The sequence below is a fragment of the Oreochromis aureus genome, linkage group 18 (genome assembly GCF_013358895.1).
Source record: "Oreochromis aureus strain Israel breed Guangdong linkage group 18, ZZ_aureus, whole genome shotgun sequence".
Lineage (NCBI taxonomy): Eukaryota > Metazoa > Chordata > Actinopteri > Cichliformes > Cichlidae > Oreochromis > Oreochromis aureus.
Window position 1 is genome coordinate 19,857,852 of NC_052959.1, and position 17,012 is coordinate 19,874,863.

Here is a 17,012-nt window from a genome sequence, read left to right on the forward strand (position 1 = left end):
AAGGTATATCAAATCAAATCAAATCAAATTTCTCGCCTCATTAGTTTATATGGGGTTGATTCCAGTCTCAGTTTGTCCTGTTTTCAGTGTCCTCGCAAAAAATTAAAAAATTAAAAAGCAGCTGGTGGACTCTTTCCTCAATGAAACGCTGCCATCTGGTGGCTCGTTATGCTTCAGGCAGGTTTTTGGTGCCGTTAGAGATAAAAATGTCGATCAGGTCTTCTATTCTGGGTCCTCAAGATTGAGGGCACATAGTGGGATAAGTGCAGGACCAATATTTAAAGATAAACGATCATGCAATTGATCAGCATCCGTCCTGATACACTGTATTTGACGGTTATTCGTGGCACAGGACTATTTATCAGTTTGTTTAGCGCATAAATGCAGTTACCTACTTTATCAGAGCGAAAATGCAAGGCTCACAGTTTAAAATCTGGCTTTGCGGCCTTTGTTTTTGGTATTTAAGATCAAAACATGCGGCTACGTGTGCGCTTCAAATTGCACAGAGCCGTCGCCTTTGCAATGTAAACGTGAGATGTGCAGGCAGTGCTGAGAAATTGCGTTTTTATCTCGTATGCACTCTGTAGGGCAGCTCTTATGATGCTGCCAAGCAGCGCTGCGCTGTGTGAGAAATCAAAGCGCAGGCGTCGAGTCGGGAGGGAGCCTATCTTGCGCAGGCTGGATACTGTACATGGCCATTGATGCTGCTGGATAGATGTAGCCCCCGATGTAAATAAGAATGGCGAGGGCAGCGGGTCTGACACGCCGAGTTATCGCTGCTTGACATCGGAACGTCACACCATCGGGATTTTATTTAAGAAGAAAGAAAGAAAAACGCGGGGTCCGTTTTTTTCATCTGAATCTGTCTTGACAGCTCGCCCGATGGTTTTCATTTGACACAAAGCAGACGGGCGGCTTCTCCTAATAAACACTTGGGAAAAACGGGTCATTATGACCTTAGTATCCTCCAGTAAAAGAAAACCATCGGATTGTTTTTACGCGGCAGCATTCTGCTTGCATTTTTTGCTTTGGATTTCGTGTGCCGTGTCCGGAGAGGGGAATCATCAGTTCAGCGTTGAGGTAAGATAAATGGCCTCCTACCCCCCTACCCCACCACCTCCCCCCGACTCTGAGAATCATAAATGACCGTGCTCTCTCCTCCACATCGTCTGCCTCAGCGTGGTAAAAACAAAACAAAAACAAAAAAAACAGAACATGTATGTTGAGTTACCCACGCTATCCGTGGGCACATGCGATAAAGCATAACATGGAGACACTGCAAGCCTATCAGGACAGCTCACGCACTGGAAAAAATATCCCTCATTTGTTGGGTGCAATGAAACAGAAGGATGCTCATTTCAGGTTATTACATTGCGGTTCATGAAGTGAGGTGATCCAGCCCACTGATCCAAAATGTGCACATATGAATGCACTGAGATCCGTCTATTTAAAGTACAATAAATCCAAAATGAAATGCCTCAGAGCTTCTGTTGAATTGCTGGAGAAGCTACTTTTTTGACAGGTCATCATGAAGTGAGATGTGCTCTGGCAGCATCACAGTGTTGGAGGAGATAAAACATCTACAGACACAAGTTGCATAATAGGATTTGCTTCTTTTTTTTCTACCTTATTAATTGATGTCATTTCCATCCTCACCACAGGCTCCCCTCCCACCACTCTGAAGAAATTAAATGCTGAAGCTGACAGTAACACACACACACCATTATTCAATTTAATGGCTCAATGAAATCTTGCCTGATATCTCTCTGAAATCTGTGCCTTTGAACAAACACAACTCATACAGGAAACACACCCACGGGAGAAACCGGGAAAAAAACAAGGGATAAAAAAGGCGTTTAGCAAAGCTGAGTAAGGGATAGAGGCAGAAGGGAAAGGGAGGGATGGGCAGAGGAGACAGTTAGTCATATTAGCTAACTGGAACATATCTCATTGGCTGTGTGGTGATAGGGAGGCACCTGGTTGGCGTGTGGACAGCTGTGGATAGTGTGGGTGCCAAGTGGCCCCTCACTTTCAGGACTGAACCTGCCGGTGCCCCCTGAATGATTCTAAGCTTCACCTCCGTTGTTTGCATCAAGTCACACTCCGGCTTTTTAGGGCAGGAGGAGGCAGGGCCACAGTCCTGCTCATGAACACTGACCGAGAGCCGCAAGACACGAACACTAAGGTCAGCAGCAGGGATTCAGCTGCTTTTTGCTTTAGCAGTGCTGTCCACAAAAACAACCCTTTAAACCCTAAGAAATGTGCTTGATAGACAATTTAACTAAATAACTGACTATAGATTTTTGTATATGTGTGTGTTTCTCAAAATTTTGATACTCTCAGGCATACTATGATGTTAAATATAGCACTGCTGCAGCTCATTCTGTTGTTTTGTTAATGTTCAGTAGTACTGTAGCCAAAGGTTAGTCACTGTCTCTTGTGAGATCCACAATGAATGATGCACCTTCATATTATCATTATACTCCCACTTTTAATGTATTGTATACATTACAAGAGCTTGGTGGATATGTGTGTTGTGTGATAAATCATAAGCCTTTTGTAATATGTGCAACACTTCAGTGTAATCTTTCTTGTTTTCCTCTCTCAGATCTGAGCTTTGGTCTTAAACCAAGACAAAATATGATGGCTCAAATCTTTCTCCTTCTTCACCCCTTGCAGGGATGGCTACAGAGGTATGGCTACCTTCCCCGCACAGAACCAGGCATGTCTGTCCTGCGATCTGCCCAAACCATGCACTCAGCCATTGCTGCCATGCAGCGTGTCTACGGTCTCAATGTCACAGGGACACTGGATGAGAAAACCAAGGAGTGAGTGTACACATGTGTGGTGGATGTACTTGCGCAAACACAAACAGCTGAGCAGCACATGCACTTCCACTAGGCCATTAATGTCATGTTAATGCATTATGCTCCACTCGTTCATTTAAAATGCAGAAGGACGGGCTATCAGTATTGCAATGAATTAGTAAAAGGAAAGAGACAGAGATGTTTGTTTCACCTCGCGTCACCTCGCCTCACACAACCTCAGGTGAAGGTTTTAACACTTCTCCCTCTTCTTATTTTGCATGATGATGCAGTGATATCACCCTGAGGTGAGAATTAAAGTTTTGCCTATGTATTGTGTTTGTTTTGTAGTTGTGACGTGGGTATGAATGAGAAACATGAAGGGCTGTAGTTTGGAGTAGTTTAGCGCTGTTCTGCATTCCTTATTTTGGTTCTGTGATTCTCTGGCACCTGTCAGGAAGAGAACTGCTGAGTTCACTTCAATGCTTCGTGTTGTCTTGTGACGCAAAACTGAGATCCAAAGTTTTTTAGTCAGCAAACTTAAGTCACCTTCTCTTCTCTTCTCTTCTCTTCTCTTCTCTTCTCTTCTCTTCTCTTCTCTTCTGTCATCACTTTTTAAGCTGGATGCAAAAGCCACGCTGCGGTGTTCCGGACAAATTCAGAAGTGCGTCAAGGTCACGGAGGCGGAGATACGCTCTGACGGGACAGAAGTGGCAGCGAACACACATAACCTACAGGTGACAGACGACGGAGGCATGTTGTCATAGGGAGGTTACGGATTCAGATCTGCTAGTGTTAATTTCCTCAGCTCTCCTCTGTCTCTCATCTCCTCCTCTTTAACCACCTGGGATCACATGCTCCATGTTGTCATAGAGACCGAGCAAGTACGTCACCCGTGTGTGGGGGGCTTGTGCACAAAAATACAGTGATAATCACACATCCAGAAACACATAAATTAACACATAAATTTGCCCATGTGTGCTGCGAGTATGTTTGCTCCACAGTGTATAAATAACTTGCTGGCGAAACGAAAAAAACAAAAAAGCAAAACAAGATCAGGCTGTTTTGTTTTGCTTTTTTTTCTCCTGTTTTTTGTTTTGCTCGATCATTTTCATAAAACAAAACGAGCCGTTTTAGCAGAGCCGCATGAAAATCGGAGGCTTTTCTCTCCCTGATATTAAATTGTTTGAAAATTCACAGTGTAAATTATCCATAATCTCAGCAGAAATATTTAAACACTCATCTTATCAGGCCCGATTAAGCCCACGCTTTTAATAGGTTCTGAGAAGAACCGATAAACGGGTCTCTGGCACAACTGCAAATTGACAGGTTTTTGCAGTAATAGACGATAACACTGTCAATTTATTCAAATCCTCCCTTCTTGCCTGAATTTGAATTGATGAGCCACCTCTCCTAATGGAATGTCAATCAGTGCTGAGCCAGTGCTGCCGCTGCTGACTGCACTTTATTCGTGAAAATGAGCGGGGGAGAGAGGAGAAGATTTCCCATTCCTCTCTGCCTGCCAGACACTGATAACGACTGCTGTGTTAAAAGTTCAGTTAAAAGCTGCCGGGCTTGAAATAGTTGTCAAGTGCAACTTTTTTTTAAGGATCTGCTTCTCATTCTGAAAAGCATGTGTGGGGGGGAGGGTGATCAGACAAATTACCAGGACAATGACGCAGGATGTGTTTTATTTTCCTCCCTGAAGTTTGGAATTATATGCGATTTGTGTCTTTATGTAAACTCGGACTTTGCAGAGTATTTTTAGAGCAAGTGCCTCCACCACCTCTTCAGCAACCTTTTCACTTGGTATGCTTGTTCGGCTTCCCGCAGCATAAAAAATGTTACCCCGAAGGTGGGCGCCCGGGAGACTCACGATGCCATCCGGCGGGCGTTTGACGTGTGGCAGGGTGTGACTCCCCTACGCTTCGAGGCCGTTCCGTACAGCGCCCTGGAGACTGGCAGGCGTGACGTGGACATCACTATCATCTTCGCTTCGGGTTTTCACGGTGACAGCTCACCCTTCGATGGGGAGGGAGGATTCCTCGCCCACGCCTATTTTCCGGGCCCAGGCATAGGAGGAGATACACACTTTGACTCCGATGAGCCTTGGACGCTTGGGAACCCCAACCATGATGGTGAGTGAAAGGGAAAGCTGGCATGAGGGATGAGACAATGTGACTAAGACCGTCAACAATGGAGCAAGCAAAGCACAAGAAAGGAGAAGCTACAGCAAGGATGGGGAGGGAGGTGGGCAGGGGGGATTTTAAGATAAAAAAAAGAAGGGTTTTAAATGCTGAATGTTGGCAGGAAGGTAAATAAACAAAAACTGCATGGAAGATGTGAAGAAAGCACAGAGAAATACAAAAAGAGATAGATGAGGACTGACTGAAGGAAAACCATCTAAATACAGATGGCTCGGCAGGAGGGCAATATGACAGAGATGGTATCACAGGGCATGAGTGTGAGGGATGCTTAACCAAAAAACTAAGAATGCAGAGATGTCTTTGATCCGCCCGTGCTCTGTAAAGACGCATCACCCCATCTGTCAGGATTTTGATGTTTTTTTGTGGTGTAATAAGCTCTTCACATGAGAGGATAGAAGGCCCTACTATTTTAAGACTGGTGCACGATTATTCAGTTTTATTGAATTTGATGTAGCCCACTGGTATTTGTACCATTACATAATTTAATATTAATGATATTAGGCTACTTTGCTAATATCCATATGCTATGTGCTTGTATTCTACGATCCGACTAATGCTGCTTGCCACCCATCAGCTCCTCTCCCTCTCTCCCCTTTCTTCTCATGCCCTAATGGTAACTGTCTCAGGCTCCCAAGTCGAATTCACGTTCACCCTTGTGCAGCATCCCATGGTTATCCATTTGGAGTGCTGGGGCTGATTTTGAAAAGCGCCCATCTCAGCTTATGTGTCTGGAAAGCTTTGCAACCTTTAATGGGCTTTCACAGCGGTGTTATTGTAAATGTTGCATGTTGACATGTGCGCTAATGGTAGCTCGGGCTTGTCTCCTGGGAGTCCTTATGGGACAATTTGGGTTAGGTGGAAGAGGCTGGTGGTGTTAGATAAATGGTGGTGGTGGTGGGGGTAACCTTTTAGCTGCTGGCTGAGGGTCAGTCGCTGGTCTGTGCAGCGCTCCTGGCAGAGGGGGATATCATGTTGTAAAGGGCAACAATCTCCTGGGGACAGCTTCAGTCACAAGCTGTACTTAAATGGTGTACTTCTCTCTAAATCAGGTTGACACTATGAGCTGAACGCTGGCCATATGTACCAACTGTGACATTTTTATCTTTTCATTTGTGGGTGTGTGTCTATGCGCGCTTGCATGCGATGTGACGTAGACTCACAATGTTTGTTTGTGCCAACATTCATATGGGTTCAGGTGCATTAAATGAGCGCTTCTTGCCCGATGCCCTGGGCAGCAACGTGAGTGTGTCCCTCCCCGCTCTCTGATGCTCTCATGTGGCTTATCTTCCTTTAAGTACTAAAAGAGAAAAAGTGCACCTGTTTCATATTTTACCTCCAGTTCGCTTTCCTTGTAACTTTTTGCACCACATTAGCTCAGTGGAGGTACAACTGGAGCAGATGGCAGTGAGTAATTATGATTTTTGCTGCTGATAAATTAACTATTATGCACTGAATGGTTAGTTTGTAAAAAAAAAAAAAGAAAAAAAAAGAAAAGAAAAACTGTGAAAGCTGCACCTGGAGAATGCAAAGCTTTGAAAATACTTTGTGATTTTTAATCAACAGCAATCCAAAAGTAGCAGGATTTTAAATAACAAAACAATAAAAAGAAGCAAATTCACACATTTAAAATCCTGTGAGTAGTACGTGTTTGGCATTTTGGGCTCGATAAATGGTTAAACAATTATTGGATTTGTTGAGTCTGCACAGAGCAGGTTACACATTGATGCTAGGTAATGATAAAAACTTTTTTTCAGACAGTATTTTTTTCTTTTTCGTGAATCTAGTTTGCAGGGTGTCTCTGCACTTTTCACTTGTTAAGCCTTTGCACTGCTGGTAGCTGCGGATGGAGACCTGTGTTTACAGGTTCACCTGGACTCAAGAGCAAACAGATTTGAATTTGGTGGAAAAGGTCGAGAATCAAGGTCACCATACCATTCACCGAGAGTGTCAATACTGTTAATATTTGCCTGATCTGTTTTATCATAATGTGTAATCTCTCTTTATTTTATTTTTTATGTTATTGAACTTTTGGATTCTAACTCATGTCATCCTCTTCCTCTCTCCAGGTAACGACCTATTCTTGGTTGCGGTTCATGAGCTGGGCCACGCCCTCGGTCTGGAGCATTCCAATGATCCCACTGCTATCATGGCTCCTTTCTATCAGTACATGGACACTGAGGACTTCAAACTACCTCACGATGACCTACAGGGCATCCAGAAAATCTACGGTAACTTACCACAAGTTAATTTCTCTTCAGAGCACGAGCTGAAAGTCTGAAAGAGCACGTAATCAAGACTCTTACGTCTTGTTTTGTTCCAACACTTCACTGAAGCTGTATAGCAAAACAACATAAATAGAGAAGCGCTGAAGCTTAGTCACTTGCTTATTCAAATGCTGCTGCGTCAGTCATATTGGGTTCGATGCCAGTAAGCAGCATTTGTCAGCTGTTAAAGAGGGCAGCCAATCTATGCTTTCAAAACAACGTGAGTCCACTAACACTCAGCCAAAAAAAGGATACATTTTCCGTGCCAAAATAAAAGGTGCAATGGCCAAAAAACTGTAAACTCACCGGACACCGACTTAAATCTTTCAGAAGTTTTGAAAAAGACGAATATAAAGGAATGCAGATAAAATACATTCTGTTTTTGTCTTTTTAGGTCCACCGGATAGAGCCCCACAGCCCACCCGGCCTCCACCCACAGTCCCACCTCCTCGCTTTCACCCTCCTTCCGACCCACGTAAACACGATCGCCATGCCAGACCCCATCGGCCTCCACTGAGTGCCAAACCCTCCAGCCCAAACTCCAAACCTAACATCTGTGATGGAGGCTTCAACACTCTGGCCATTCTCCGAAATGAGCTTTTTGTGTTCAAGGTAAAGTAGGTCATCACATCAGAGCATTCTGGGATGACAACAGTGGCGATGAAGAGTGGTGATGATTTGACCTTGTCCGTGTTTACAGGACCAGTGGTTCTGGAGGGTACGAGACAATTCGGTAGTTCCTGGCTACCCCATGCAGATAAGCTACTTCTGGAATGGCTTACCTCCCAAAATTGATGCCGTGTATGAAAACAGTGAAGGGAAATTTGTTTTTTTCAAAGGTACTAACAGCAGCCACTCTTTGTCTGTGTGTGTGTGTGTTTGTAGTTCAACTACTGGTATTTAATAGTGCAACCCCCTTTACATTAATTGGTCCTAAATGATGTGTTGATGGCATTAGAGCACCAAAAAGTCTAACGATGTTGCAGGAACAAAAAATAATGTAGGTTTCTAAACATGAATGTAAATATGATGGTGTATTTTGGTCAAGGTATGTAAAGAAAAAAACTAAACCATAAAGAGCAGGGGGGCCAATGTGTGATACTGGAAAAACAACCTCTAATAAATTTCTCACAATTTTACCATTTTAGAACGAGACATCAAATATTCTCTGAGATGATTAGGTCATTAATTTGAATAAAAAGAAGAATTAAGAAACTGTAAGAAAGTCAGAATCAGCCTCTGCACTCATCGCTACCGATGGCTGTTTATCATAGCTTCAGTGGCTGACCTAATCATATTATACTTTGCAATCAAAAGGGCCAGAATTACCAGAATTACCACAGTTTGATGATGCATTAGCATGAACTGAGCCTATTTAGACGAAAGCAAATTAGACGAAGTGACAGCTTTGGCGTGTGTGTGCCATTTCCTGTTTATTGGAGGCACCAGAGGTGTGATTGATTGGTTGATCCACACATGCCAAAATTGAAGCTATTGCTCCAATATGACAATAAATGTAAAAACAATGCTACGTTTAAAATTACATATGTTTTGGGGCAAGGAAATGCATTCATATTTGCCAGGCTTTACTAAAAGAATATTTTAGTGTAAAAAAAACACTGAATTATACAATATATCTTCTTTATCCTTAACTACAATATATGTAGCGAACAGTTTACCACTAAAAGTTAAACTAAAGAAATATTCCTACCAATAAAAAATGGACAAAATGCTTTTATTAAGTATCCCGGGTAGACACCGGCTACATATGCATACCTAATAATGTCTGTGATTTTAACCATGGGAATATAACGTGGGATAAAACAAACATGCCTGTATTTTTTGGTCATTTATGAGTTCTCAGGCATCCCGGAGCACACCTGGGTGAGAGTTAATCCATGGGTGTACTCCCATACAGAATGGAAAATTCAGAGACACTAGTAAAGCTGCTCCTGTCTGCCTCTTTCTCACACGCACATGCATAAAAGTCCAAATATGCTAATAGTCACTAACGGCCTACCTCTTTCCACATTTTAAAATACAACCCAACTATTTTTGTCATGTTTTTAAGCATTTAAATGTTAATATCCTTCCTTGTGTGTTTGTAGCCAAGCTGTTTACCTCCAAGTTTTTATTAGCAGCGAGCCACAGACCAAATTAGGCAGGAGAAACAATCCCATCACAATTTCTGCAGAAATTCCATATTCTGGTTAATTAAAACAATATTTTATTGCATACCATCACTTCACTAAAAAAAAGGGCATGTCGTGTTGTGTTGGTATGTATATGTGTGTGTAAAGACCTGATATTCAAAGAGCAGAGAAAATGTTTATTAGTCCAAAGATTAATCCAAGATGAAGGCCAGTGAGTCTAAACCAAAAACTAAACCCATAGAGAAACAGACATGCAGGTGGCAGGCGACACAACAGAGGACAAATGAAAACACACAACTATTTATACTAGGACCACACTGAGGGTTAACGTGGTAAAACTAATAGTACTACATGAGTGACAACAGACTATCAAAATAAAAGAGAAAGTTACTTAAGAAACAGCAACAAGACTGTAATACGCTTAAGCTTGACACAGAAGGACACAAAGGACAGAACGAGAGATTGTAGAAAATAAAGCATAAGCAGAATACTAATGGGAACAAACAGGACCTGAAACAAAGCATTAAGGCACAAAATACTAAGAAATGTGAAAATCAGGGGAGCAGGGCAAGCTTTACAGTACATATCTTTTTTTTTTTTTTACTGTAACAGGCTGGGTGACAGTGAGGTTGTTTTGCTTTCTGTCTGGTAGGAGAACGAGTGCAGGTCCAGTGGAGCCGTCCGTCCAGCAGGCAGATTAACATGACATCTGTCACTCTGTGGGATCAGAGTGCCTCATGCTTTATTTATTCACTCATAGGGACTTAACTGTGTGTATGTGTGTGTAGTTGTGTTTGTGTGTATTGGTGGGTTTGTGCATGTGAGTGTCAAGCTACTTACTGCACAGCAGCCTTCTTTGCTCCGCCTGAGGCATTTATGATCAAACTGAATTAAATGCAACAATAGCTTCAATAAAACTCAACACAACAAGTCTCAGTAGAGTTGCCTTCAGAGCATCAGCTTGCCGTTTATTATATTATACTGTAGATAACACTGCATAGATTTTCCTGCTGCACACATATTCTTAAAACAAGGTGACATCTTCCGACCCTTGAAATTACATGAGCAGGGGAAAAAAGCCTCAATGAAAAGAAAGAAAAACAACAACACAGATGAGCTGAATGAGCTGAAAACCCGTGGTGCTTTTTTTGAACTCATATTTAGTTATTTTCTTTGTCCCAGTGCAATCTAACTTTGCCCGTGTATTTTAGGAAACCGTTTCTGGGTCTTCAAGGACACAACTCTCCAGCCTTCGTACCCTCAGGACATCTCGCTGTTCGGGAGTAACATGCCCACACAGAGTATCGAGACAGCTGTCTGGTGGGAGGATGTCGCCAAAACCTACTTCTTCAAAGGAGACAGGTCTGTGCAGATTATTAGTCGTGCAAAGATTTGGACAAAACAGTAAAAACACCATGCACCATGGGGACATGTGAAGGATAAAATGTCTTTTAACATATTTTTATTATAGATAGAATATGATTATTAGATTATAGATCTATTATACACTCATATATTGATTACATCACATCCACAGTGTGCCCTTTGTCCCGTCTCCCTTCCCTCACCCCAAGCCGTTCACAGCAGATGGCTGTCCCTCCCTGAGCCTGGTTCTGCTGGAGGTTTATTCCTGTTAAAGAGAGTTTTTCCTTCCCGCTGTTGCCAAGTCCCTGCTCATAGGGGGTCGTCTGTTTGTTAGAGTTTTCTTTTTCTATTATTGTAGGGTCTTTACCTTACAATATAAAGACTGTTGTTGTGATTCAGCGCTATATAAATAAAGTTGAATTCAATTTAAATATGTTTTAACCTTTACGTTACGCAGCAGAGCCTAAAGACAAAACAAAGCATCTTTGTGCTTTCCTCTTCCTCCACTGCGATATAAGGGGAAGGTTTTTGGCTATGCTTGGTTTGGACACCTTTTGCAGCAGTGATGGCCTGAAGTCTCCTTTTTCTAGTCTCTCCAGAAATGCTGTTCTGGGTCCAGAACTCTTGTTGAGCCACTTCTGGACTTCCCCCAAACTCTCTTAGCTATTTTCTGGGAACAATGTTTAGCGATGGTGTCTTGTTAAAATATGAGCTTTTGCCCAAGCTGGACCACTTTGGAAAAGGTGTCCAGTCCCTGTTGCTGAAAAGCCTCCTGACAGCATCATGTTGCCACCGCTATGTTTGACTGTGCAGATGGGATTGTGGAGGTGGTGCTCAGTGGGCGGTTTCCAGCCTAAAAACATTTAGAATCATGGTGATATACTACAGTCTGTAAAATGTTGCTTCTTTGGAGTTGTTAAGGTACCTTTTGGCAAACGCCTGGTGGCCCTCATGAGGATTGGTTTGATTCATAGTAACCACTTGGTTCTTAGTTAGCAGATTACTGAGTTTGATCTGGTTGGCCAGATCAAGGAACCGCTGGGGGTTTGAGATTCCTTTGATTTGGGAACGATGGAGATTACTACCTTCTTTGATCTTAAAAGCTTTGCATCTGGACTGTATGTTATCCTGTGTATGGATTCATGCAGAGTATAATTGGGTAACTGCAGTTTGAATTGGATTGAAATCAAGGATTCATTCCAGGACACCAAATATGAGAATCTGTTGTTTATCTGAGCGTGTTGCAAGTCCTAAAGTTTGAGTTTATGCCAGAGTGACTCACATGTTAAGCTGTCAAGTTAAATCATATCCGAAGAGGTCATAGGACGCTGTAATGGGAGCTGACAAAATGCTTTGTCATGATACTATCATCTCAAACCACAAGTTGCCACATTTTGACAAACAAGACATTTTGTCTCGAGCGTGATTTTATCTCTCGCTCTCTCCCTGCGTGTGTGACAGGGAGGTGTTTGTTCTAATTCAAAGAAATGACACTTAGCAGCGAGATTTATGTGCGTGAGCACGAGTGTATGAGAAGCACATCAATCACAGCTACTTGTGAAACAGATCTATGTGGCAGATACACACAGAGCATGGATGATTGATTTACCACTTTCTGTGGTCATGTGGAATACTTGAAGTCTGTTGCTGATCGTTAAATAGTCACAAGGAAAAAAACGACATTTGATTGCGAGTTATAGATATGAGTTTGTGACAGTGAGCAGAAATCCAGTGCAGTGCTCTCGTCATCACAGGCCATAACGTCTTTGTTTTCCTGAAGGTAAATGCTGAACTACAATTATTGCTTTCTGGGCTTAGTGCGACATTTAAGCAGATCAACATGAAATGAAGGCCTGTTCTGTGTTGAACTGGTTGACCTACTGAGCAGTAGACCTATTTTCAGTGTTGCAGACATGTTGGTGAGTCCTGATTATCTCAAGCTAAACATAGACTTTGTCTCCCAAGTGCTTTTGTTCTATATTGCATAATTTATATCTTACACAAATAAACAGAGCTGTAGCATAAATTCAGGCAGACCATGATGTCAAGCTCAGCATAATCCTCTCTGTCAGCTGCTTTTGCAACCCACTGTTATCCCAACTTCTCCTTTTAATGTTGTGTCTGATTATTATGTCTTATCCACTGATCCACTGATGGCTGCTTGTATATGTGCATGATCCCGGCTCATGTGTGAAGTGTTTCAAAACATCAGTCGCCATCAGTATTAATATCTCCAATTAGCTAAAACGTCAGTGTCATTATTGAGGTCCTGGCCAGCAGTTCTTGACAAATCACTGCCACCCAACGCCTTTGTGAAGTCCCGATTAAGGGAGCTGTCGAGTAAAAGAAAAACTTGGCGACAGTTTTTAAAAAAATATTTAAGTGTGTTTTGAGCAAAGTAGTCCTAACTCTTTGTATGATATTAATGCCTGTGATGTTCAAGGCTACAGGGTTGTTCAAATGACAAATACATCTATTGTTTCCATTTTAAGTGACTAAGTGGTGGTAACACCAGTGTGCTAACATTTTTTAATACTTATTATGACTACTGCACTAACTAACAGGTGTCCCTGAACCTCCGTATTGACTGTTTTTTGATATATTTGCCTGTCCTGTTGTAGATACTGGAGGTACAATGAGGATATGAGAACCATGGACCCGGGTTACCCAAAACCCATCACCATCTGGAAGGGCATCCCTGACTCACCACAAGGGGCTTTTGTGGACAAGGCCAACGGTATGTTTGCATTACTGACTGTAAAATCTGTAAGAAATATTAATATGATACCAGACGCTTGTAAAAGGTATTAAAAACAAACACAAAAACAGGAAGTTGATAAGTTTGTGTGGCAATATCCAGCTTGTTTTTGACTAGTATATAGTACTATAAAGCAGTGCAACCAGCTGTGAAATACATTTAGAGTAAGTAATGTGTTTTGAGTGGGCGGCTGGGGCAGCTGAATAAGACATGTTGATTCCTGCTGGAGACCTTTGCAATCCATTACTTTGTTTTCCATCTGTCTCTACACTGTTTAACAAATTCAAAATATCCCCCAAAAGTCTTTAAAAGCCTGCCTATGTCCCTAAATCCCCAGGTTTCACCTACTTTTACAAAGGAAAAGAATACTGGAAATTCAACAACCAGCTGCTTCGCGTGGAGCCTAACTACCCGAGGTCCATTCTGAGGGACTTCATGGGCTGCGACAGCCTACCCACCGACCCCGATTGGGACTGGAGCCCCACGGTGGTAGAGGAGCGCCACTATGACAACGGTGACGCAGACGTTGTTATCAAACTAGACAGCGCTGGAGGTACGGAGAAAGCGGTGGCCATTGCTATCCCCTGCGTTCTGGCGCTGTGCATGATGGTCCTCCTCTACACTGTTTTCCAGTTCAGGAGGAAGAGCACGCAGCGACACATACTGTACTGCAAACGCTCCATGCAGGAGTGGGTCTGAGGGATTGTCGCTGCACTGTATAGAAAGGGTTGTAAAGCTCTGATAAAGGTCTAGTTATTGCTCCAAGCCCTGAGTACAGTAATTGGGAGCACTGTAAAGGGTACAGCACATGAGGTTTGCCATGTAGGCAGATTTCAGAACTGCTCGAACTCATAACATGCAAACTGCAAAGAAGTGAAACGATCAACAGAACTCAAAAGAAGACGGTGCTGGAGCCACACCTATGTCTAACTAATATGTATGTATCAGCTTTGACTTTTTCTGTATCTTGGAATGAACTCAATTAAGTGAGACAGAGTTAAGCTTGTGTAAGTGGGACCTTTGTCTATCCCCATCTCTGCACGCCACTTAAAAAGCCCCAAGCACTAACTTCAGTGGACAAATTAGATATAGGCTTCTACTTTGCTTTCATTTCTTAATTAAATTGCCCTGAGCTGTGCTTTCCTTAATTTAGGGTCCCCTGTAAAAGATTATTCATTGTGCTGCGGATTCACACACGAACCAAATATGACCTTTTTCTTCCAAAGAGGATTACTGCTTGATGTGAGTTTTTGATGGGATTTTTCTTTTTTCCTGCGTGGATCAAACTTCGTGGACCATACTCTGATTTTCTTTTGCCATGTCTATTCATATCCACCCGTCTGCTCGCTAATCTGTTGGGATAAGACGCAGCCGTTAGAGGTAGGAATTCAAGACTGTTGTGGAGTCTATCTCCAAAACAGGGGCCAAAAAAACCTCTCTGCAATATTCATGAGACTGCCTTAATCACACATTGCTTAAAGTTCCCTTTGCTCTCTTTCTCCTTTTCTCTGGTCCAGAGAGTTGAAGATGTTGAGTGAATTTCCTACTGCCCAGACATTAAAGCAGTATTTGAGGAGGTTTATTGTTCCTGAAATGTGCTAAGTTGTGCCTGGTGGGAAGTAGGCTATCAGCTTTCATTTACTCCATCACCTGAGGGTATGAGAGAGGAGGGCGTTTGTTGTACACTGTAAAAAACAAACAAACAATCAAAAAAGCGACAAATGTGCAGGTATTTTAATGCCGGTGCATTACCTGTTTTTGTTGTTGTTGCAGTTTTGTTTTTACAGAAGTTTCCATGAATGGTAAGTGGTAAAATTCAAAGGGTCATTAAAAAAAACATGAGTAAAATATAAATATGGAAAATTAATTCATTTTAAAACCGTACATTGTACTGCATTTCTACTATTTTTTTTTACAGTGTAGGTGTGAGGGAAAAGAGGGGTGGACACCCGCATTATAGATGTACTGTACTGTAGAATATTGAACAACCAACAACCTGCATCCTTTTTACCTGCCCAGTTTGGATAACAGTACTCCAAACAGTGTTAATCCATATATTTTAAAAAGCTTTACAAATCCATGTTTTTTTTGGTACAAGGTTTGTAAGTTTACATAATATTTCATATCGAACAAAATAACTTGATCCACCTGTTTTTTTTAAAAGAAACATATTTCTTAATAGAAGCAAATAATCTCCACTTACCACAAGCACAACATGTATCAGTGGCCAGTGCTGTTGCCCAGATTGCTCCATCGTCTCACTACTTTGTGCAACAAGGTTTTGATGCATAGCACTGCTGTAATCAAGAAAATATGTCTAAACATTCAGAGGAATTAAAAAGCAGAAATAAAGACACTAACTTTTTTTGATATTTGAAAAAACTCTTAACCAGGTTTGTCTGTGTTTTTAAAACTCAGGCTGTTTTATGCAATCTAACTCTTGACTAACCACTATACAAACACTATGTTACATTAACAATTTACTAATCCCAGTTTATAGAACTAATAAAAAATGGAATTAACAGGATTATTGGAAAAATAAAAACAGCTAAATTTAATCTAAAATATTTCTCATATACAGTATAATATGTGTCGTTTAATATATGCATAGTACATATATAAATATTATGAATTTAGGAAAACAAAACAACATAATAAGACAGGCTCTCTCTGAGGTGAGATGGAGCCAAACTGAGCAAAAGCTTTTCTGTCACCATATAATGTGTTTTAAATGCAATACAGCCTGGATCCTAATTAATATGTCGGTCTGCCATACATGTAACGACGGGGTTGTGCGGCGTATCATTTCTCAGAGTATGCCAGATGATCCGTCTCCATTCACGATGTGATTTCAGTTCTTTTTGCTACTCTTTTACTTGAAATGGTCCTCTGCACCAACTGTACAGGATATCTTACATAACCCTCCGCTGATATTGAGGCAATGCCATTTTATAACATATCAGATAGGGAATTTTAGATTTAAAATGTTCTTATCTTTGAATGATCTACTGAAAGGTACATGTATGGAGCTGTGATTGATGGGTTAAAACCTTTATTATACATAATTTGTAACAGATACAAATTAAATCTTAAATAAGGGCAATGCATGCCGTGGTTAAACTAAGATGTCATTCTTTCATAGCTGTTGCCCGTGGGTCATCCTCGTACCAGTCTTTCCCTCAGTATTTAAATGAAGTGGCTGATCAGACTTGCATTTTTTTTGCTCAAAGCATTGGCAGTCATGCTATATGATCCATGTAAAAATGGCTAGCTTCCTTCTCTGTCCTTGCTGTTCCAGTTTTCATGCAACAGTCAACAATAATGAAAGAAAATGTAAAGAAAGGAGCAGCTTTGCTTTCCCGAAGCAGTGCTAAATCGCTGTGCACATAGTCCCTGTTGATCCATGATCAGGTTGAAGCAAAAGCCTTTGGCTCAGTGTCGTGTATGATGTCTTATCAGTT

General features: G+C 41.7%; 1 protein-coding gene across 1 annotated transcript; it reads left to right on the forward strand.

The window, feature by feature from the left end:
• Positions 1-654: 654 nt before the first annotated feature.
• On the forward strand, positions 655-16,805 carry mmp16b (matrix metallopeptidase 16b (membrane-inserted)). The gene is made up of 10 exons (XM_039601802.1): positions 655-1,080; positions 2,680-2,828; positions 3,425-3,541; positions 4,638-4,942; positions 7,078-7,239; positions 7,670-7,887; positions 7,976-8,114; positions 10,640-10,790; positions 13,415-13,530; positions 13,889-16,805. Exons 1-10 carry the CDS (start codon positions 952-954, stop codon positions 14,248-14,250), a joined length of 1,848 nt encoding a protein of 615 aa, XP_039457736.1. The 5' UTR covers positions 655-951; the 3' UTR covers positions 14,251-16,805.
• The last annotated feature ends 207 nt before the right edge of the window (positions 16,806-17,012 follow it).

Bases quoted from the DNA above. Each gene is read 5' to 3' on its own strand.
- mmp16b (XM_039601802.1), top strand. From the start codon at position 952: ATGACCTTAGTATCCTCCAGTAAAAGAAAACCATCGGATTGTTTTTAC. The intron at 7,888-7,975 runs GTAAAGTAGGTC...CCGTGTTTACAG, and splicing joins ATGAGCTTTTTGTGTTCAAG to GACCAGTGGTTCTGGAGGGT. The intron at 13,531-13,888 runs GTATGTTTGCAT...CTAAATCCCCAG, and splicing joins TTTTGTGGACAAGGCCAACG to GTTTCACCTACTTTTACAAA.